This window comes from Coregonus lavaretus (assembly GCF_964263955.1).
Source record: "Coregonus lavaretus genome assembly, chromosome: 2".
NCBI classification, from domain to species: domain Eukaryota; kingdom Metazoa; phylum Chordata; class Actinopteri; order Salmoniformes; family Salmonidae; genus Coregonus; species Coregonus lavaretus.
Window position 1 is genome coordinate 70,253,336 of NC_139989.1, and position 24,729 is coordinate 70,278,064.

At 45.6% G+C, this 24,729-nt stretch overlaps 1 protein-coding gene across 1 annotated transcript in view; it reads right to left on the bottom strand.

Moving 5' to 3' along the window:
- itpripl2 (ITPRIP like 2) overlaps positions 1–3,216 on the bottom strand; it is an 8,738-nt gene extending 5,522 nt beyond the window's left edge. Inside the window, exon 1 of the mRNA XM_084175212.1 lies at positions 2,836–3,216. Coding sequence (XP_084031338.1) covers positions 2,836–3,071 — 236 coding nt within the window. The 5' untranslated portion in view covers positions 3,072–3,216. The remainder of the gene's footprint in view (positions 1–2,835) is intronic.
- Between the last annotated feature and the right edge of the window lie 21,513 nt (positions 3,217–24,729).

A 24,729-nucleotide genomic window follows, 5' to 3' on the forward strand; every position in this document is an offset into this window, starting at 1 on the left:
TATCAGATCACAGCAAAATCACAGTCAACCTGAACAGAGCAATACACAGGAACTGTGTCAAAGGAACTGCATAATATTTTGAAATGCTATAGATGGAAGGAAAGTAGTGTAGAAACCTACCAAACAACAATTAGGAAACAACAAATTCAATACTGTTTAGACAACTTCCTGGTCAAAAATGTTTCAATGTAATAGTGAAGGTGTAAACTTGGCAGTAGAAAACCTAAACAGTATATTTGAACTCTCAGCATCCCTATCAAATCTAAACATTTCAAACAGACAACCTAAGAAAATTAACAACAATGACAAATGGTTTGATGAAGAATGCAAAAACCTAAGAAAGAAATTGAGAAACCTATCCAACCAAAAACATAGAGACCCAGAAAACCTGAGCCTACGCCTTCACTAAAACAATACAGAAATATACTGCGGAAAAAGAAGGAACAGCATGTCAGAAATCAGATCAATATAATTGAAGAATCCATAGACTCTAACTACTTCTGGGAAAATTGGAACACACTACACAAAAAACAACACGAAGAGTTATCTATCCAAAACGGAGATGTATGGATAAACCATTTCTCCAATTTGTTGGCTCTATAACAAAGAACAAACAGCAAAAACATATACATGATCAAATACACATCAAGAATCAGCTATTAAAAACTACCAGAACCCACTGGATTCTCCAATTACATTGAATGAACTACAGGACAAAATACAAACCCTCCAACCCAAAAAGGCCTGTGGTGTTGATTCTCTCCCGAGTAGCGCAGTGGTCTAAGGCACTGCATCGCAGTGCTAGCTGTGCCACTAGAGATCCTGGTTCGAATCCAGGCTCTGTTGTAGCCGGCCGCGACTAGGAGACCCATGGGGCGGCGCGCAATTCGTCCAGGGTAGGGGAAGGAATGGCCGGCAGGGATGTAGCTCAGTTGATAGAGCATGGCGTTTGCAATGCCAGGGTTGTGGGTTCGATTCCCACAGGGGGTATGAAAAAAAATTATGTATGCACTCACTAACTGTAAGTCGCTCTGGATAAGAGTGTCTGCTAAATGACATAAATGTAAAATGTTGATGGTATCCAAAATGAAATGATAAAATACGGTGGGGATGGTGTTCTTGGGGTAATAGGCAGCATTCCTCCTTCTCCAAACACGGCGAGTTGAGTTGATGCCAAAGAGCTCGATTTTGGTCTCATCTGACCACAACACTTTCACCCAGTTCTCCTCTGAATCATTCAGATGTTCATTGGCAAACTTCAGACGGGCCTGTATATGTGCTTTTTTGAGCAGGGGGACCTTGCGGGCGCTGCAGGATTTCAGTCCTTCACGGCGTAGTGTGTTACCAATTGTTTTCTTGGTGACTATGGTCCCAGCTGCCTTGAGATCATTGACAAGATCCTCCCGTGTAGTTCTGGGCTGATTCCTCACCGTTCTCATGATCATTGCAACTCCACGAGGTGAGATCTTGCATGGAGCCCCAGGCCGAGGGAGATTGACAGTTCTTTTGTGTTTCTTCCATTTGCGAATAATCGCACCAACTGTTGTCACCTTCTCACCAAGCTGCTTGGCGATGGTCTTGTAGCCCATTCCAGCCTTGTGTAGGTCTACAATCTTGTCCCTGACATTCTTGGAGAGCTCTTTGGTCTTGGCCATGGTGGAGAGTTTGGAATCTGATTGATTGATTGCTTCTGTGGACAGGTGTCTTTTATACAGGTAACAAGCTGAGATTAGGAGCACACTCTTAAAGGGAGTGCTCCTAATCTCAGTTTGTTACCTGTATAAAAGACACCTGGGAGCCAGAAATCTTTCTGATTGAGAGGGGGTCAAATACTTATTTCCCTCATTAAAATGCAAATCAATTTATAACATTTTTGATATGCGTTTTTCTGGATTTTTTTATTGTTATTCTGTCTCTCACTGTTCAAATAAACCTACCATTAAAATTATAGACTGATCATTTCTTTGTCAGTGGGCAAACGTTCAAAATCAGCAGGGGATCAAATACTTTTTTCCCTCACTGTATGTGCACACTGCTCACAAAATGAGGTGGAAACTGAGCTGCACTTCCTAACCTCCTGCCAAATGTATGACCATATTAGAGACATATATTCCTCTGATTACACAGACCAACAAAGAATTCGAAAACAAATCAAATTTTGATAAACTCCCATATCTATTGGGTGAAACACCAGTGTGCCATAACAGCAGCAAGATTTGTGACCTGTTGCCACAAGAAAAGGGCAACCAGTGAAGAACAAACACCATTGTAAATACAACCCATATTTATGTTTATTTATTTTCTCTTTTGTACTTTAACTATTTGCACATCATTATAATACTGCATATAGACATAATATGACATTTAAAATGTCTCTATTCCTTTGGAAGTTTTGTGTGTAATGTCTACAGTTCATTTTATAAAATTGTTTTACTTTAGTTTACTATCCATTTCACTTGCTTTGGCAATGTAAACATATGTTTCCCATGCCAATAAAGCCCTTTGAATTTAATTGAATGGAGAGAGAGCGGGAGAGAGAGAGAGAGAGAGAGAGAGAGAGAGAGAGAGAGAGAGAGAGAGAGAGAGAGAGAGAGAGAGAGAGAGAGAGAGAGACAGAGAGAGAAAGATAGATAGAGAGAGAGAGAAAGAGAGAAAGAGAGAGAGAGAGAGAGAAAGAGAGAGAAAGAGAGAAAGAGAGAGAGAGCGAGAGACAGAGAGAGAGAGAAAGAAAGATAGATAGAGAGAGAGAAAGAGAGAAAGAGAGAGAGATAGAGAGAGAATGAGAGAGAAAGAGAGAGAGAGAGAGGAAATATATGATGTGTGTGGACTGGGTACCTTATGAAGAGGTAGCAGAGGATACAGGCCAGTAGTAGTTTGATGAGTGAGAGCAAGACCGGAGGGCCCTGGTCAGAGCAGGGCTCTGTCCCAACCTCATACCCAGGATCGGGGCCTGATTCTGGGCCTGATTCTGAGCTTAGCCAGTGGGTGATGTGGTGGTGGAGAACCAGACCTGTCAACACACAGGTTAACAGAGGCCAGAACACCCGCAGGTTCAGAGTGTACACACTCATCCTCCTCTCTCGCTCTCTCTGTCTTCTCGTTCCCCCTCTCTCCTCCTCTCTGTTGCTCCAAGATTCCTTCGTTCCTTGTCTTCTTCTTGTCTGTCCAGGACTTGGGGTTGGTCCTTAGCGATGCCAGAGAACTGAGACAGGGTCAGAGCAGGCTAACCCATCATGACTGACACACGCTGACTCTCTCTCTCTCTCTCTCTCTCTCTCTCTCTCTCTCTCTCTCTCTAACACACGTGTTTCCCCTCTTCCGAGCCTCAATGTTGTTCTCTCTGTTTTCTCTTCTTCTCCTCTCTCCTTCCTTCTTGTAACAGAACCCACTTCTTCTTCTCCTCCTCCTCCTCTCCAGCTCTTTATGGAGTTTGACGTGTGTTCAGTTGAAAGTCAGTTGAAGTTCCTCTTCAGAAGTGACCCCTCCTTCTCTTCCTCTTTTCTCCTCTTTAGAGTTGTATGTCAGGTTTATCTTTCTTTGTGAAGATTCCTCTTGAACTCGTTCTCTCTCTCTTGCCTTCTCTCTCACCCGGTCTCTCTCTCTCTCTCTCTCTCTCTCCCGGTCTCTCTCTCGCTCTGGTTTTTCTGCCAGTGAGCTCAGAGGAAATGCCAAACTCTTGAGAGAGGAATTTTTGTAAAAAAAAAAATAGAGGGAGGAGGAGGAGGAGAGAGAGATAGAGAGAGACTGGGCAGCAACACACACTCTCCTCCCACCTCTTAAAGAGACAAAGACATTGTTTCACATCTCAACATCACATTCAAGAGGAGACTCAGGCTACGTCCCAAATGGCACCATATTCCCTATATAGTGCACTACTTTAGACCAGAGCACTATGGGCCCTTGTTGAAAGTAGTGCACTATATAGGGAATAGGGTGCCATTTGGGACACAGTAACTATGACAGTTACTGTAGCAGCATTCACATAAGTGTCAACAAAAGTTATTCAATTCAATTTGACTGATTTGATATATACTGTACACTGAGTGTACAAAACATTAAGAACCCCTTCCCAATATTGAATTGCACCCCCCTTTGTCCTCAGAAAAGCCTCAATTCGTTGGGGGCATGGACACTACAAGGTGTCGAAAGCGTTCCACAGGGATGCTGGCCCATGTTGACTCCAATGCTTCCCACAGTTGTGTCAAGTTGGCTGGATGTCCTTTGGGTGGTGGACAAGTCTTGATACACACAGGAAACTGCTGAGCATGAAAAACCCAGCAGCGTTGCAGTTATTGACACAAACCGGTGAGCCTGGCACCTACTACCATACCCCGTTAAAAAGGCACTTAAATTTTTTGTCTTGCCCATTCACCCTCTGAATGGCACACATACCCAATCCATGTCTCAAGGGTTAAAAATCCTTCTTTCACCTGTCTCCTCCCCTTCATCTACACTGATTGAAGTGGATTTATCAGGTAACATCAATAAGGGATCACAGCTTTCACCTGGATTCACTCAGTCTGTGTAATGGAAAGAGCAGGCATTCCTAATGTTTTGTACACTCAGTGTATATCTACAACAAATCATTACTAACAGCAAGCCTTGAGCAGATATTGTGAGGACCGACAAACTACTTTGGAAAGACTAAGAGAATAAATGAACTTATTATAGAATAGAATATGTTAAATAAGTGTTTTCTTCGACTTCAGTATGTCTGTGATGTGTTCAGTAATAAACAAAGAAGGAGATGAAGGCCAAATAAAAAGTTGCTGTTTTGTTAGTTGTTGTTGGTCCTTCTCTCAGGGGTCAGGGGTTAAGGTTCGTACTAATGATGAATTTCACAGGTCACGCTCAGGTCAACACTAACACCAGGGCTTATCGTGGCGGACCTCTGCCTGTGAGTGTATTTGTGTGTATGTGTTTGTACGTGTGTGTGTGTGTGTGTGTGTGTGTGTGTGTACACGTGTGTGTGTGTGTGTGTGTGTGTACACGTGTGTGTGTGTGTACAGTACTCCTCAGTGACTCAATAGGTCCTTGTTTAGCTACACTGGACCACACCTCTGACTAAGGTCTGTCCTGGGCTGGTTGCATCCCAAATGGCACCCTATTGCCCCATAGGGCTCTGGTCAAAAGTAGTGCAGTGTATAGGGACTAGGGTTCCAGTTGGGACACTTCCCGATGATGACTTCACAGTGCCCTACAGTGAAGTGTGGGAGAGGTTTATAAGAGATGATTATACTCCTTTCTCCCCTCCACCCTCTACACCCCATATAAACTAAACACTGTTGTCACAGACATACATTATTAATGTTCTTAACTCTTTACACACAGTATAAATGATTTAGAATGAGAACACCTTCTGACAATGCTTCTCTATTCTGACGTCTGTCTGTATGAATGGGAGGGGGGGTGGGTACGTCCCAAATGGCAGGCTACTCCCAGCATAGTGTACTACTTTAGACTAGGGCCCTGCTAGTGTACTAATTTAGACTAGGGCCCTGCTAGTGCACTACTTTAGATTAGGGCCCTGCTAGTACACTACTTTAGACTAGGGCCCTGCTAATACACTACTTTGGACTAGGGCCCTGCTAGTACACTACTATAGACTAGGGCCCTGCTAGTGCACTGCTAGTACACTACTTTAGACTAGGGCCCTGCTAGTGCACTACTTTAGACTAGCGCCATGCTAGTGTACTACTTTAGACTAGGGCCCTGCTAGTGCACTACTTTAGACTAGGTCCCTGCTAATACACTACTTTAGACTAGGGCCCTGCTAGTGCACTGCTTTAGAAAAGGGCCCTGCTAGTACACTACTTTAGACTAGGGCCCTGCTAGCACACTACTTTAGACTAGGGCCCTGCCAGTGTACTACTTTAGACTAGGGCCCTGCTAGTACACTACGTTAGACTAGGGCCTTGCTAGTACACTATTTTAGACTAGGGCCTTGCTAGTGCCCTACTTTAGACTAGGGCCCTGCTAGTGTACTACTTTAGACTAGGGCCCTGCTAGTGTACTACTTTAGACTAGGGCCCTGCTAGTACACTACTTTAGACTAGGGCCCTGCTAGTGTACTACTTTAGACTAGGGCCTTGCTAGTACACTACTTTAGAATAGGGCCCTGCTAGTGTACTACTTTAGACTAGGGCCCTGCTATTACACTACTTTAGACTAGGGCCCTGCTAGTACACTACTTTAGACTAGGGCCCTGCTAGTGTACTACTTTAGACTAGGGCCCTGCTAGTGTACTACTTTAGACTAGGGCCTTGCTAGTACATTACTTTAGACTAGGGCCTTGCTAGTACACTACTTTAGACTAGGGCCCTGCTAGTGTACTACTTTAGACTAGGGCCCTGCTAGTGTACTACTTTAGACTAAGCCCTGCTAGTACACTACTTTAGACTAGGGCCTTACTAGTGGACTACTTTAGACTAGGGCCTTGCTAGTACACTACTTTAGACTAGGGCCCTGCTAGTGCACTACTTTAGACTAGGGCCCTGCTAGTGTACTACTTTAGTCTAGGGCCCTGCTAGTACACTACTTTAGACTAGGGCCTTGCTAGTACACTACTTTAGACTAGGGCCCTGCTAGTGTACTACTTTAGACTAGGGCCCTGCTAGTACATTACGTTAGACTAGGGCCCTGCTAGTACATTACTTTAGACTAGGGCCTTGCTAGTACACTACTTTAGACTAGGGCCCTGCTAGTGTACTACTTTAGACTAGGGCCCTGCTAGTACACTACTTTAGACTAGGGCCCTGCTAGTACACTACTTCAGACTAGGGCCCTGCTAGTGTACTACTTTAGACTAGGGCCCTGCTAGTGTACTACTTTAGACTAGGGCCCTGCTAGTACACTACTTTAGACTAGGGCCTTACTAGTGTACTACTTTAGACTAGGGCCTTGCTAGTACACTACTTTAGACTAGGGCCCTGCTAGTGCACTACTTTAGACTAGGGCCCTGCTAGTGCACTACTTTAGACTAGGGCCCTGCTAGTGTACTACTTTAGACTAGGGCCTTGCTAGTACACTACTTTAGACTAGGGCCCTGCTAGTGTACTACTTTAGACTAGGGCCCTGCTAGTACACTACTTTAGACTAGGGCCCTGCTAGTACACTACTTTAGACAAGGGACTTGCTAGTACACTACTTTAGACTAGGGCCCTGCTAGTACACTACTTTAGACTAGGGCCTTACTAGTCTTCTACTTTAGACTAGGTCCTTGCTAGTACACTACTTTAGACTAGGGCTCTGCTAGTGCACTACTTTAGACTAGGGCCCTGCTAGTGTACTACTTTAGACTAGGGCCCTGCTAGTACACTACTTTAGACTAGGGCCTTGCTAGTACACTATTTTAGACTAGGGACTTGCTAGTGCCCTACTTTAGACTAGGGCCCTGCTAGTGTACTTCTTTAGACTAGGGCCCTGCTAGTGTAATACTTTAGACTAGGGCCCTGCTAGTACACTACTTTAGACTAGGGCCCTGCTAGTGTACTACTTTAGACTAGGGCCTTGCTAGTACACTACTTTAGAATAGGGCCCTGCTAGTGTACTACTTTAGACTAGGGCCCTGCTATTACACTACTTTAGACTAGGGCCCTGCTAGTACACTACTTTAGACTAGGGCCCTGCTATTGTACTACTTTAGACTAGGGCCCTGCTAGTGTACTACTTTAGACTAGGGTCTTGCTAGTACATTACTTTAGACTAGGGCCTTACTAGTACACTACTTTAGACTAGGGCCCTGCTAGTGTACTACTTTAGACTAGGGCCCTGCTAGTGTACTACTTTAGACTAAGCCCTGCTAGCACACTACTTTAGACTAGGGCCTTACTAGTGTACTACTTTAGACTAGGGCCTTGCTAGTACACTAATTTAGACTAGGGCCTTGCTAGTGCACTACTTTAGACTAGGGCCTACTAGTGTACTACTTTAGTCTAGGGCCCTGCTAGTACACTACTTTAGACTAGGGCCTTGCTAGTACACTACTTTAGACTAGGGCCCTGCTAGTGTACTACTTTAGACTAGGGCCTTGCTAGTACATTACTTTAGACTAGGGCCTTGCTAGTACACTACTTTAGACTAGGGCCCTGCTAGTGTACTACTTTAGACTAGGGCCCTGCTAGTGTACTACTTTAGACTAAGTCCTGCTAGTACACTGCTTTAGACTAGGGCCTTACTAGTGTACTACTTTAGACTAGGGCCTTTCTAGTACACTACTTTAGACTAGGGCCCTGCTAGTGCACTTCTTTAGACTAGGGCCCTGCTAGTGTACTACTTTAGTCTAGGGCCCTGCTAGTACACTACTTTAGACTAGGGCCTTGCTAGTACACTACTTTAGACTAGGGCCCTGCTAGTACACTACTTTAGACTAGGGCCCTGCTAGTACATTACGTTAGACTAGGGCCCTGCTAGTACATTACTTTAGACTAGGGCCTTGCTAGTACACTACTTTAGACTGGGGCCCTGCTAGTGTACTACTTTAGACTAGGGCCGTGCTAGTACACTACTTTAGACTAGGGCCCTGCTAGTACACTACTTCAGACTAGGGCCCTGCTAGTGTACTACTTTAGACTAGGGCCCTGCTAGTGTACTACTTTAGACCAGGGCCCTGCTAGTACACTACTTTAGACTAGGGCCTTATTAGTGTACTACTTTAGACTAGGGCCTTGCTAGTACACTACTTTAGACTAGGGCCCTGCTAGTAAACTACTTTAGACTAGGGCCCTGCTAGTGCACTACTTTAGACTAGGGCCCTGCTAGTGTACTACTTTAGACTAGGGCCTTGCTAGTACACTACTTTAGACTAGGGCCCTGCTAGTGTACTACTTTAGACTAGGGCCCTGCTAGTACACTACTTTAGACTAGGGCCCTGCTGGTACACTACTTTAGACAAGGGACTTGCTAGTACACTACTTTAGACTAGGGCCCTGCTAGTACACTACTTTAGACTAGGGCCTTACTAGTGTTCTACTTTAGACTAGGTCCTTGCTAGTACACTACTTTAGACTAGGGCTCTACTAGTGCACTACTTTAGACTAGGGCCCTGCTAGTGTACTACTTTAGACTAGGGCCCTGCTAGTACACTACTTTAGACTAGGGCCTTGCTAGTACACTACTTTTGACTAGGGCCTTGCTAGCGCACTAATTTAGACTAGGGCCCTGCTAGTGTACTACTTTAGACTAGGGCCTTGCTAGTACACTACTTTAGACTAGGGCCCTGCTAGTGTACTACTTTAGAATAGGGCCTTGCTAGAACACTACTTTAGACTAGAGCTCTGCTAGTGTACTACTTTAGACTAGGGCCCTGGTAGTGCAATACTTTAGACTAGGGCCCTGCTAGTGTACTACTTTAGACTAGGGCCCTGCTAGTGTACTACTTTAGACTAGAACCCTGCTAGTACACTACTTTAGACTAGGGCCCTGCTAGTAAACTACTTTAGACTAGGGCCTTACTACTGTACTACTTTAGACTAGGGCCCTGCTAGTACACTACTTTAGACTAGGGCCCTGCTAGTACACTACTTTAGACTAGGGCCTTACTAGTGTACTACTTTAGACTAGGGCCTTGCTAGTACACTACTTTAGACTAGGGCCCTGCTAGTGCACTACTTTAGACTAGGGCCCTGCTAGTACACTACTTTCGACTAGGGCCCTGCTAGTACACTACTTTATACTAGGGCCTTGCTAGTACACTACTTTAGACTAGGGCCTTGCTAGTACACTACTTTAGACTAGGTCCCTGCTAGTACACTACTTTAGACTAGGGCCTTGCTAGTAAACTACTTTAGACTAGGGCCCTGCTAGTGTACTACTTTAGACTAGGGCCTTGCTAGTACACTACTTTAGACTAGGGCCTTGCTAGTACACTACTTTAGACTAGGGCCCTGCTAGTGTACTACTTTAGACTAGGGCCCTGCTAGTGTACTACTTTAGACTAAGTCCTGCTAGTACACTACTTTAGACTAGGGCCTTACTAGTGTACTACTTTAGACTAGGGCCTTGCTAGTACACTACTTTAGACTAGGGCCCTGCTAGTGCACTACTTTAGACTAGGGCCCTGCTAGTGTACTACTTTAGTCTAGGGCCCTGCTAGTACACTACTTTAGACTAGGGCCTTGCTAGTACACTACTTTAGACTAGGGCCCTGCTAGTGTACTACTTTAGACTAGGGCCCTGCTAGTACATTACGTTAGACTAGGGCCCTGCTAGTACATTACTTTAGACTAGGGCCTTGCTAGTACACTACTTTAGACTGGGGCCCTGCTAGTGTACTACTTTAGACTAGGGCCCTGCTAGTACACTACTTTAGACTAGGGCCCTGCTAGTACACTACTTCAGACTAGGGCCCTGCTAGTGTACTACTTTAGACTAGGGCCCTGCTAGTGTACTACTTTAGACTAGGGCCCTGCTAGTACACTACTTTAGACTAGGGCCTTACTAGTGTACTACTTTAGACTAGGGCCTTGCTAGTACACTACTTTAGACTAGGGCCCTGCTAGTGCACTACTTTAGACTAGGGCCCTGCTAGTGCACTACTTTAGACTAGGGCCCTGCTAGTGTACTACTTTAGACTAGGGCCTTGCTAGTACACTACTTTAGACTAGGGCCCTGCTACTGTACTACTTTAGACTAGGGCCCTGCTAGTACACTACTTTAGACTAGGGCCCTGCTAGTACACTACTTTAGACAAGGGACTTGCTAATACACTACTTTAGACTAGGGCCCTGCTAGTACACTACTTTAGACTAGGGCCTTACTAGTGTACTACTTTAGACTAGGGCCTTGCTAGTACACTACTTTAGACTAGGGCCCTGCTAGTGCACTACTTTAGACTAGGGCCCTGCTAGTGTACTACTTTAGTCTAGGGCCCTGCTAGTACACTACTTTAGACTAGGGCCTTGCTAGTACACTACTTTAGACTAGGGCCCTGCTAGTGTACTACTTTAGACTAGGGCCCTGCTAGTACATTACGTTAGACTAGGGCCCTGCTAGTACATTACTTTAGACTAGGGCCTTGCTAGTACACTACTTTAGACTGGGGCCCTGCTAGTGTACTACTTTAGACTAGGGCCCTGCTAGTACACTACTTTAGACTAGGGCCCTGCTAGTACACTACTTCAGACTAGGGCCCTGCTAGTGTACTACTTTAGACTAGGGCCCTGCTAGTGTACTACTTTAGACTAGGGCCCTGCTAGTACACTACTTTAGACTAGGGCCTTACTAGTGTACTACTTTAGACAAAGGCCTTGCTAGTACACTACTTTAGACTAGGGCCCTGCTAGTGCACTACTTTAGACTAGGGCCCTGCTAGTGCACTACTTTAGACTAGGGCCCTGCTAGTGTACTACTTTAGACTAGGGCCTTGCTAGTACACTACTTTAGACTAGGGCCCTGCTACTGTACTACTTTAGACTAGGGCCCTGCTAGTACACTACTTTAGACTAGGGCCCTGCTAGTACACTACTTTAGACAAGGGACTTGCTAGTACACTACTTTAGACTAGGGCCCTGCTAGTACACTACTTTAGACTAGGGCCTTACTAGTGTTCTACTTTAGACTAGGTCCTTGCTAGTACACTACTTTAGACTAGGGCTCTGCTAGTGCACTACTTTAGACTACGGCCCTGCTAGTGTACTACTTTAGACTAGGGCCCTGCTAGTACACTACTTTAGACTAGGGCCTTGCTAGTATACTACTTTAGACTAGGGCCTTGCTAGCGCACTAATTTAGACTAGGGCCCTGCTAGTGTACTACTTTAGAATAGGGCCCTGCTAGTACACTACTTTAGACTAGGGCCTTGCTAGTACACTACTTTAGACTAGGGCCTTGCTAGTACACTACTTTAGACTAGGTCCCTGCTAGTACACTACTTTAGACTAGGGCCCTGCTAGTGTACTACTTTAGACTAGGGCCCTGCTAGTACACTACTTTAGACTAGGGCCCTGCTAGTACACTACTTTAGACTAGGGCCCTGCTAGTACACTACTTTAGACTAGGGCCTTACTAGTGTACTACTTTAGACTAGGGCCCTGCTATTACACTACTTTAGACTAGGGCCCTGCTAGTGTACTACTTTAGACTAGGGCCTTGCTAGTACACTACTTTAGACTAGGGCCCTGCTAGTGTACTACTTTAGACTAGGGCCCTGCTAGTGTACTACTTTAGACTAGGGCCCTGCTAGTACACTACTTTAGACTAGGGCCCTGCTAGTACACTACTTTAGACTAGGGCCCTGCTAGTGTACTACTTTAGACTAGGGCCCTGCTAGTGTACTACTTTAGACTAATGCCTTGCTAGTACATTACTTTAGACTAGGGTCCTGCTAGTACACTACTTTAGACTAGGGCCCTGCTAGTACACTACTTTAGACTATGGCCTTACTAGTGTACTACTTTAGACTAGGGCCTGTCTAGTACACTACTTTAGACTAGGGCCTTACTAGTGTACTACTTTAGACTAGGGCCTTGCTAGTACACTACTTTAGACTAGGGCCCTGCTAGTGTACTACTTTAGACTAGGGCCCTGCTAGTGCACTGCTTTAGACTAGGGCCCTGCTAGTACACTACTTTAGACTAGGGCCTTGCTAGTACACTACTTTTGACTAGGGCCTTGCTAGCGCACTAATTTAGACTAGGGCCCTGCTAGTGTACTACTTTAGACTAGGGCCTTGCTAGTACACTACTTTAGACTAGGGCCCTGCTAGTGTACTACTTTAGAATAGGGCCTTGCTAGAACACTACTTTAGACTAGAGCTCTGCTAGTGTACTACTTCAGACTAGGGCCCTGCTAGTGCAATACTTTAGACTAGGGCCCTGCTAGTGTACTACTTTAGACTAGGGCCCTGCTAGTGTACTACTTTAGACTAGGGCCCTGCTAGTACACTACTTTAGACTAGGGCCCTGCTAGTGTACTACTTTAGACTAGGGCCCTGCTAGTACATTACGTTAGACTAGGGCCCTGCTAGTACATTACTTTAGACTAGGGCCTTGCTAGTACACTACTTTAGACTGGGGCCCTGCTAGTGTACTACTTTAGACTAGGGCCCTGCTAGTACACTACTTTAGACTAGGGCCCTGCTAGTACACTACTTTAGACTAGGGACTTCCTAGTGTACTACTTTAGACTAGGGCCTTGCTAGTACACTACTTTAGACTAGGGCCCTGCTAGTGCACTACTTTAGACTAGGGCCCTGCTAGTACACTACTTTAGACTAGGGCCCTGCTAGTACACTACTTTAGACAAGGGACTTGCTAGTACACTACTTTAGACTAGGGCCCTGCTAGTACACTACTTTAGACTAGGGCCTTACTAGTGTTCTACTTTAGACTAGGTCCTTGCTAGTACACTACTTTAGACTAGGGCTCTGCTAGTGCACTACTTTAGACTAGGGCCCTGCTAGTGTACTACTTTAGACTAGGGCCCTGCTAGTACACTACTTTAGACTAGGGCCTTACTAGTGTACTACTTTAGACTAGGGCCCTGCTAGTACACTACTTTAGACTAGGGCCTTGCTAGTACACTACTTTAGACTAGGGCCTTGCTAGTACACTACTTTAGACTAGGTCCCTGCTAGTACACTACTTTAGACTAGGGCCCTGCTAGTGTACTACTTTAGACTAGGGCCCTGCTAGTACACTACTTTAGACTAGGGCCCTGCTAGTACACTACTTTAGACTAGGGCCTTACTACTGTACTAGTTTAGACTAGGGCCCTGCTAGTACACTACTTTAGACTAGGGCCCTGCTAGTACACTACTTTAGACTAGGGCCTTACTAGTGTACTACTTTAGACTAGGGCCCTGCTAGTACACTACTTTAGACTAGGTCCCTGCTAGTACACTACTTTAGACTAGGGCCTTGCTAGTACACTACTTTAGACTAGGTCCCTGCTAGTACACTACTTTAGACTAGGGCCTTGCTATTACACTACTTTAGACTAGGGCCCTGCTAGTGTACTACTTTAGACTAGGGCCTTGCTAGTACACTACTTTAGACTAGGGCCCTGCTAGTGCACTTCTTTAGACTAGGGCCCTGCTAGTACACTACTTTAGACTAGGGCCCTGCTAGTACACTACTTTAGACAAGGGACTTGCTAGTACACTACTTTAGACTAGGGCCTTGCTAGTACACTACTTTAGACTAGGTCCCTGCTAGTACACTACTTTAGACTAGGGCCCTGCTAGTGTACTACTTTAGACTAGGGCCCTGCTAGTGTACTACTTTAAACTAGGGCCCTGCTTGTGTACTACTTTAGACTAGGGCTTTGCTAGTACACTACTTTAGACTAGGGCTTTGCTAGTACACTACTTTAGACTAGGGCCCTGCTAGTGTACTACTTTAGACTAGGGCCCTGCTAGTGTACTACTTTAGACTAGGGCCCTGCTAGTACACTACTTTAGACTAGGGCCCTGCTAGTACACTACTTTAGACTAGGGCCCTGCTAGTGTACTACTTTAGACTAGGGCCCTGCTAGTGTACTACTTTAGACTAATGCCTTGCTAGTACATTACTTTAGACTAGGGTCCTGCTAGTACACTACTTTAGACTAGGGCCCTGCTAGTACACTACTTTAGACTATGGCCTTACTAGTGTACTACTTTAGACTAGGGCCTGTCTAGTACACTACTTTAGACTAGGGCCTTACTAGTGTACTACTTTAGACTAGGGCCTTGCTAGTACACTACTTTAGACTAGGGCCCTGCTAGTGTACTACTTTAGACTAGGGCCCTGCTAGTGCACTGCTTTAGACTAGGGCCCTGCTAGTACACTACTTTAGACTAGGGCCTTGCTAGTACACTACTTTTGACTAGGGCCTTGCTAGCGCACTAATTTAGACTAGGGCCCTGCTAGTGTACTACTTTAGACTAGGGCCTTGCTAGTACACTACTTTAGACTAGGGCCCTGCTAGTGTACTACTTTAGAATAGGGCCTTGCTAGAACACTACTTTAGACTAGAGCTCTGCTAGTGTACTACTTCAGACTAGGGCCCTGCTAGTGAAATACTTTAGACTAGGGCCCTGCTAGTGTACTACTTTAGACTAGGGCCCTGCTAGTGTACTACTTTAGACTAGAACCCTGCTAGTACACTACTTTAGACTAGGGCCCTGCTAGTACACTACTTTAGACTAGGGCCTTACTACTGTACTACTTTAGACTAGGGCCCTGCTAGTACACTACTTTAGACTAGGGCCCTGCTAGTACACTACTTTAGACTAGGGCCTTACTAGTGTACTACTTTAGACTAGGGGCTTGCTAGTACACTACTTTAGACTAGGGCCCTGCTAGTGCACTACTTTAGACTAGGGCCCTGCTAGTACACTACTTTCGACTAGGGCCCTGCTAGTACACTACTTTAGACTAGGGCCTTGCTAGTACCCTACTTTAGACTAGTGCCTTGCTAGTACACTACTTTAGACTAGGTCCCTGCTAGTACACTACTTTAGACTAGGGCCTTGCTAGTACACTACTTTAGACTAGGGCCCTGCTAGTGTACTACTTTAGACTAGGGCCTTGCTAGTACACTACTTTAGACTAGGGCCCTGCTAGTGCACTACTTTAGACTAGGGCCCTGCTAGTTTACTACTTTAGTCTAGGGCCCTGCTAGTACACTACTTTAGACTAGGGCCTTGCTAGTACACTACTTTAGACTAGGGCCCTGCTAGTGTACTACTTTAGACTAGGACCTTGCTAGTACATTACTTTAGACTAGGGCCCTGCTAGTACACTACTTTAGACTAGGGCCTTACTACTGTACTACTTTAGACTAGGGCCCTGCTAGTACACTACTTTAGACTAGGGCCCTGCTAGTACACTACTTTAGACTAGGGCCTTACTAGTGTACTACTTTAGACTAGGGCCCTGCTAGTACACTACTTTAGACTAGGTCCCTGCTAGTACACTACTTTAGACTAGGGCCTTGCTAGTACACTACTTTAGACTAGGTCCCTGCTAGTACACTACTTTAGACTAGGGCCTTGCTATTACACTACTTTAGACTAGGGCCCTGCTAGTGTACTACTTTAGACTAGGGCCTTGCTAGTACACTACTTTAGACTAGGGCCCTGCTAGTGCACTTCTTTAGACTAGGGCCCTGCTAGTACATTACTTTAGACTAGGGCCCTGCTAGTACACTACTTTAGACAAGGGACTTGCTAGTACACTACTTTAGACTAGGGCCTTGCTAGTACACTACTTTAGACTAGGTCCCTGCTAGTACACTACTTTAGACTAGGGCCCTGCTAGTGTACTACTTTAGACTAGGGCCCTGCTAGTGTACTACTTTAAACTAGGGCCCTGCTTGTGTACTACTTTAGACTAGGGCTTTGCTAGTACACTACTTTAGACTAGGGCTTTGCTAGTACACTACTTTAGACTAGGGCCCTGCTAGTGTACTACTTTAGACTAGGGCCCTGCTAGTGTACTACTTTAGACTAGGGCCCTGCTAGTACACTACTTTAGACTAGGGCCCTGCTAGTACACTACTTTAGACTAGGGCCCTGCTAGTGTACTACTTTAGACTAGGGCCCTGCTAGTGTACTACTTTAGACTAATGCCTTGCTAGTACATTACTTTAGACTAATGTCCTGCTAGTACACTACTTTAGACTAGGGCCCTGCTAGTACACTACTTTAGACTATGGCCTTACTAGTGTACTACTTTAGACTAGGGCCTGTCTAGTACACTACTTTAGACTAGGGCCTTACTAGTGTACTACTTTAGACTAGGGCCTTGCTAGTACACTACTTTAGACTAGGGCCCTGCTAGTGTACTACTTTAGACTAGGGCCCTGCTAGTGCACTGCTTTAGACTAGGGCCCTGCTAGTACACTACTTTAGACTAGGGCCTTGCTAGTACACTACTTTTGACTAGGGCCTTGCTAGCGCACTAATTTAGACTAGGGCCCTGCTAGTGTACTACTTTAGACTAGGGCCTTGCTAGTACACTACTTTAGACTAGGGCCCTGCTAGTGTACTACTTTAGAATAGGGCCTTGCTAGAACACTACTTTAGACTAGAGCTCTGCTAGTGTACTACTTCAGACTAGGGCCCTGCTAGTGCAATACTTTAGACTAGGGCCCTGCTAGTGTACTACTTTAGACTAGGGCCCTGCTAGTGTACTATTTTAGACTAGAACCCTGCTAGTACACTACTTTGGACTAGGGCCCTGCTAGTACACTACTTTAGACTAGGGCCTTACTACTGTACTACTTTAGACTAGGGCCCTGCTAGTACACTACTTTAGACTAGGGCCCTGCTAGTACACTACTTTAGACTAGGGCCTTACTAGTGTACTACTTTAGACTAGGGGCTTGCTAGTACACTACTTTAGACTAGGGCCCTGCTAGTGCACTACTTTAGACTAGGGCCCTGCTAGTACACTACTTTCGACTAGGGCCCTGCTAGTACACTACTTTAGACTAGGGCCTTGCTAGTACACTACTTTAGACTAGGGCCTTGCTAGTACACTACTTTAGACTAGGTCCCTGCTAGTACACTACTTTAGACTAGGGCCTTGCTAGTACACTACTTTAGACTAGGGCCCTGCTAGTGTACTACTTTAGACTAGGGCCTTGCTAGTACACTACTTTAGACTAGGGCCCTGCTAGTGCACTACTTTAGACTAGGGCCCTGCTAGTGTACTACTTTAGTCTAGGGCCCTGCTAGTACACTACTTTAGACTAGGGCCTTGCTAGTACATTACTTTAGACTAGGGCCTTGCTAGTACACTACTTTAGACTAGGGCCCTGCTAGTGTACTACTTTAGACTAGGGCCCTGCTAGTGTACTACTTTAGACTAAGTCCTGCTAGTACACTACTTTAGACTAGGGACTTACTAGTGTACTACTTTAGACTAGGGCCTTGCTAGTACACTACTTTAGACTAGGGCCCTGCTAGTGCACTACTGTAGACTAGGGCCCTGCTAGTGTACTACTTTAGTCTAGGGCCCTGCTAGTACACTACTTTAGACTAGGGCCTTGCTAGTACACTACTTTAGACTAGGGCCCTGCTAGTGTACTACTTTAGACTAGGGCCCTGCTAGTACATTACGTTAGACTAGGGCCCTGCTAGTGTACTACTTTAGACTAGGGTCCTGCTAGTACACTACTTTAGACTAGGGCCCTGCTAGTACACTACTTTAGACTATGGCCTTACTAGTGTACTACTTTAGACTAGGGCCTGTCTAGTACACTACTTTAGACTAGGGCCTTACTAGTGTACTACTTTAGACTAGGGCCTTGCTAGTACACTACTTTAGACTAGGGCCCTGCTAGTGTACTACTTTAGACTAGGGCCCTGCTAGTGCACTGCTTTAGACTAGGGCCCTGCTAGTACACTACTTTAGACTAGGGCCTTGCTAGTACACTACTTTTGACTAGGGCCTTGCTAGCGCACTAATTTAGACTAGGGCCCTGCTAGTGTACTACTTTAGACTAGGGCCTTGCTAGTACACTACTTTAGACTAGGGCCCTGCTAGTGTACTACTTTAGAATAGGGCCTTGCTAGAACACTACTTTAGACTAGAGCTCTGCTAGTGTACTACTTCAGACTAGGGCCCTGCTAGTGCAATACTTTAGACTAGGGCCCTGCTAGTGTACTACTTTAGACTAGGGCCCTGCTAGTGTACTACTTTAGACTAGAACCCTGCTAGTACACTACTTTAGACTAGGGCCCTGCTAGTACACTACTTTAGACTAGGGCCTTACTACTGTACTACTTTAGACTAGGGCCCTGCTAGTACACTACTTTAGACTAGGGCCCTGCTAGTACACTACTTTAGACTAGGGCCTTACTAGTGTACTACTTTAGACTAGGGGCTTGCTAGTACACTACTTTAGACTAGGGCCCTGCTAGTGCACTACTTTAGACTAGGGCCCTGCTAGTACACTACTTTCGACTAGGGCCCTGCTAGTACACTACTTTAGACTAGGGCCTTGCTAGTACCCTACTTTAGACTAGTGCCTTGCTAGTACACTACTTTTGACTAGGTCCCTGCTAGTACACTACTTTAGACTAGGGCCTTGCTAGTACACTACTTTAGACTAGGGCCCTGCTAGTGTACTACTTTAGACTAGGGCCTTGCTAGTACACTACTTTAGACTAGGGCCCTGCTAGTGCACTACTTTAGACTAGGGCCCTGCTAGTTTACTACTTTAGTCTAGGGCCCTGCTAGTACACTACTTTAGACTAGGGCCTTGCTAGTACACTACTTTAGACTAGGGCCCTGCTAGTGTACTACTTTAGACTAGGACCTTGCTAGTACATTACTTTAGACTAGGGCCCTGCTAGTACACTACTTTAGACTAGGGCCTTACTACTGTACTACTTTAGACTAGGGCCCTGCTAGTACACTACTTTAGACTAGGGCCCTGCTAGTACACTACTTTAGACTAGGGCCTTACTAGTGTACTACTTTAGACTAGGGCCCTGCTAGTACACTACTTTAGACTAGGTCCCTGCTAGTACACTACTTTAGACTAGGGCCTTGCTAGTACACTACTTTAGACTAGGTCCCTGCTAGTACACTACTTTAGACTAGGGCCTTGCTATTACACTACTTTAGACTAGGGCCCTGCTAGTGTACTACTTTAGACTAGGGCCTTGCTAGTACACTACTTTAGACTAGGGCCCTGCTAGTGCACTTCTTTAGACTAGGGCCCTGCTAGTACATTACTTTAGACTAGGGCCCTGCTAGTACACTACTTTAGACAAGGGACTTGCTAGTACACTACTTTAGACTAGGGCCTTGCTAGTACACTACTTTAGACTAGGTCCCTGCTAGTACACTACTTTAGACTAGGGCCCTGCTAGTGTACTACTTTAGACTAGGGCCCTGCTAGTGTACTACTTTAAACTAGGGCCCTGCTTGTGTACTACTTTAGACTAGGGCTTTGCTAGTACACTACTTTAGACTAGGGCTTTGCTAGTACACTACTTTAGACTAGGGCCCTGCTAGTGTACTACTTTAGACTAGGGCCCTGCTAGTGTACTACTTTAGACTAGGGCCCTGCTAGTACACTACTTTAGACTAGGGCCCTGCTAGTACACTACTTTAGACTAGGGCCCTGCTAGTGTACTACTTTAGACTAGGGCCCTGCTAGTGTACTACTTTAGACTAATGCCTTGCTAGTACATTACTTTAGACTAATGTCCTGCTAGTACACTACTTTAGACTAGGGCCCTGCTAGTACACTACTTTAGACTATGGCCTTACTAGTGTACTACTTTAGACTAGGGCCTGTCTAGTACACTACTTTAGACTAGGGCCTTACTAGTGTACTACTTTAGACTAGGGCCTTGCTAGTACACTACTTTAGACTAGGGCCCTGCTAGTGTACTACTTTAGACTAGGGCCCTGCTAGTGCACTGCTTTAGACTAGGGCCCTGCTAGTACACTACTTTAGACTAGGGCCTTGCTAGTACACTACTTTTGACTAGGGCCTTGCTAGCGCACTAATTTAGACTAGGGCCCTGCTAGTGTACTACTTTAGACTAGGGCCTTGCTAGTACACTACTTTAGACTAGGGCCCTGCTAGTGTACTACTTTAGAATAGGGCCTTGCTAGAACACTACTTTAGACTAGAGCTCTGCTAGTGTACTACTTCAGACTAGGGCCCTGCTAGTGCAATACTTTAGACTAGGGCCCTGCTAGTGTACTACTTTAGACTAGGGCCCTGCTAGTGTACTATTTTAGACTAGAACCCTGCTAGTACACTACTTTAGACTAGGGCCCTGCTAGTACACTACTTTAGACTAGGGCCTTACTACTGTACTACTTTAGACTAGGGCCCTGCTAGTACACTACTTTAGACTAGGGCCCTGCTAGTACACTACTTTAGACTAGGGCCTTACTAGTGTACTACTTTAGACTAGGGGCTTGCTAGTACACTACTTTAGACTAGGGCCCTGCTAGTGCACTACTTTAGACTAGGGCCCTGCTAGTACACTACTTTAGACTAGGTCCCTGCTAGTACACTACTTTAGACTAGGGCCTTGCTATTACACTACTTTAGACTAGGGCCCTGCTAGTGTACTACTTTAGACTAGGGCCTTGCTAGTACACTACTTTAGACTAGGGCCCTGCTAGTGCACTTCTTTAGACTAGGGCCCTGCTAGTACATTACTTTAGACTAGGATCCTGCTAGTACACTACTTTAGACTAGGGCCCTGCTAGTACACTACTTTAGACTATGGCCTTACTAGTGTACTACTTTAGACTAGGGGCTTGCTAGTACACTACTTTAGACTAGGGCCCTGCTAGTGCACTACTTTAGACTAGGGCCTTGCTAGTACACTACTTTAGACTAGGTCCCTGCTAGTACACTACTTTAGACTAGGGCCTTGCTATTACACTACTTTAGACTAGGGCCCTGCTAGTGTACTACTTTAGACTAGGGCCTTGCTAGTACACTACTTTAGACTAGGGCCCTGCTAGTGCACTTCTTTAGACTAGGGCCCTGCTAGTACATTACTTTAGACTAGGGCCCTGCTAGTACACTACTTTAGACAAGGGACTTGCTAGTACACTACTTTAGACTAGGGCCTTGCTAGTACACTACTTTAGACTAGGTCCCTGCTAGTACACTACTTTAGACTAGGGCCCTGCTAGTGTACTACTTTAGACTAGGGCCCTGCTAGTGTACTACTTTAAACTAGGGCCCTGCTTGTGTACTACTTTAGACTAGGGCTTTGCTAGTACACTACTTTAGACTAGGGCTTTGCTAGTACACTACTTTAGACTAGGGCCCTGCTAGTGTACTACTTTAGACTAGGGCCCTGCTAGTGTACTACTTTAGACTAGGGCCCTGCTAGTACACTACTTTAGACTAGGGCCCTGCTAGTACACTACTTTAGACTAGGGCCCTGCTAGTGTACTACTTTAGACTAGGGCCCTGCTAGTGTACTACTTTAGACTAATGCCTTGCTAGTACATTACTTTAGACTAATGTCCTGCTAGTACACTACTTTAGACTAGGGCCCTGCTAGTACACTACTTTAGACTATGGCCTTACTAGTGTACTACTTTAGACTAGGGCCTGTCTAGTACACTACTTTAGACTAGGGCCTTACTAGTGTACTACTTTAGACTAGGGCCTTGCTAGTACACTACTTTAGACTAGGGCCCTGCTAGTGTACTACTTTAGACTAGGGCCCTGCTAGTGCACTGCTTTAGACTAGGGCCCTGCTAGTACACTACTTTAGACTAGGGCCTTGCTAGTACACTACTTTTGACTAGGGCCTTGCTAGCGCACTAATTTAGACTAGGGCCCTGCTAGTGTACTACTTTAGACTAGGGCCTTGCTAGTACACTACTTTAGACTAGGGCCCTGCTAGTGTACTACTTTAGAATAGGGCCTTGCTAGAACACTACTTTAGACTAGAGCTCTGCTAGTGTACTACTTCAGACTAGGGCCCTGCTAGTGCAATACTTTAGACTAGGGCCCTGCTAGTGTACTACTTTAGACTAGGGCCCTGCTAGTGTACTATTTTAGACTAGAACCCTGCTAGTACACTACTTTAGACTAGGGCCCTGCTAGTACACTACTTTAGACTAGGGCCTTACTACTGTACTACTTTAGACTAGGGCCCTGCTAGTACACTACTTTAGACTAGGGCCCTGCTAGTACACTACTTTAGACTAGGGCCTTACTAGTGTACTACTTTAGACTAGGGGCTTGCTAGTACACTACTTTAGACTAGGGCCCTGCTAGTGCACTACTTTAGACTAGGGCCCTGCTAGTACACTACTTTCGACTAGGGCCCTGCTAGTACACTACTTTAGACTAGGGCCTTGCTAGTACACTACTTTAGACTAGGGCCTTGCTAGTACACTACTTTAGACTAGGTCCCTGCTAGTACACTACTTTAGACTAGGGCCTTGCTAGTACACTACTTTAGACTAGGGCCCTGCTAGTGTACTACTTTAGACTAGGGCCTTGCTAGTACACTACTTTAGACTAGGGCCCTGCTAGTGCACTACTTTAGACTAGGGCCCTGCTAGTGTACTACTTTAGTCTAGGGCCCTGCTAGTACACTACTTTAGACTAGGGCCTTGCTAGTACATTACTTTAGACTAGGGCCTTGCTAGTACACTACTTTAGACTAGGGCCCTGCTAGTGTACTACTTTAGACTAGGGCCCTGCTAGTGTACTACTTTAGACTAAGTCCTGCTAGTACACTACTTTAGACTAGGGACTTACTAGTGTACTACTTTAGACTAGGGCCTTGCTAGTACACTACTTTAGACTAGGGCCCTGCTAGTGCACTACTGTAGACTAGGGCCCTGCTAGTGTACTACTTTAGTCTAGGGCCCTGCTAGTACACTACTTTAGACTAGGGCCTTGCTAGTACACTACTTTAGACTAGGGCCCTGCTAGTGTACTACTTTAGACTAGGGCCCTGCTAGTACATTACGTTAGACTAGGGCCCTGCTAGTGTACTACTTTAGACTAGGGTCCTGCTAGTACACTACTTTAGACTAGGGCCCTGCTAGTACACTACTTTAGACTATGGCCTTACTAGTGTACTACTTTAGACTAGGGCCTGTCTAGTACACTACTTTAGACTAGGGCCTTACTAGTGTACTACTTTAGACTAGGGCCTTGCTAGTACACTACTTTAGACTAGGGCCCTGCTAGTGTACTACTTTAGACTAGGGCCCTGCTAGTGCACTGCTTTAGACTAGGGCCCTGCTAGTACACTACTTTAGACTAGGGCCTTGCTAGTACACTACTTTTGACTAGGGCCTTGCTAGCGCACTAATTTAGACTAGGGCCCTGCTAGTGTACTACTTTAGACTAGGGCCTTGCTAGTACACTACTTTAGACTAGGGCCCTGCTAGTGTACTACTTTAGAATAGGGCCTTGCTAGAACACTACTTTAGACTAGAGCTCTGCTAGTGTACTACTTCAGACTAGGGCCCTGCTAGTGCAATACTTTAGACTAGGGCCCTGCTAGTGTACTACTTTAGACTAGGGCCCTGCTAGTGTACTACTTTAGACTAGAACCCTGCTAGTACACTACTTTAGACTAGGGCCCTGCTAGTACACTACTTTAGACTAGGGCCTTACTACTGTACTACTTTAGACTAGGGCCCTGCTAGTACACTACTTTAGACTAGGGCCCTGCTAGTACACTACTTTAGACTAGGGCCTTACTAGTGTACTACTTTAGACTAGGGGCTTGCTAGTACACTACTTTAGACTAGGGCCCTGCTAGTGCACTACTTTAGACTAGGGCCCTGCTAGTACACTACTTTCGACTAGGGCCCTGCTAGTACACTACTTTAGACTAGGGCCTTGCTAGTACCCTACTTTAGACTAGGGCCTTGCTAGTACACTACTTTAGACTAGGTCCCTGCTAGTACACTACTTTAGACTAGGGCCTTGCTAGTACACTACTTTAGACTAGGGCCCTGCTAGTGTACTACTTTAGACTAGGGCCTTGCTAGTACACTACTTTAGACTAGGGCCCTGCTAGTGCACTACTTTAGACTAGGGCCCTGCTAGTTTACTACTTTAGTCTAGGGCCCTGCTAGTACACTACTTTAGACTAGGGCCTTGCTAGTACACTACTTTAGACTAGGGCCCTGCTAGTGTACTACTTTAGACTAGGACCTTGCTAGTACATTACTTTAGACTAGGGCCCTGCTAGTACACTACTTTAGACTAGGGCCTTACTACTGTACTACTTTAGACTAGGGCCCTGCTAGTACACTACTTTAGACTAGGGCC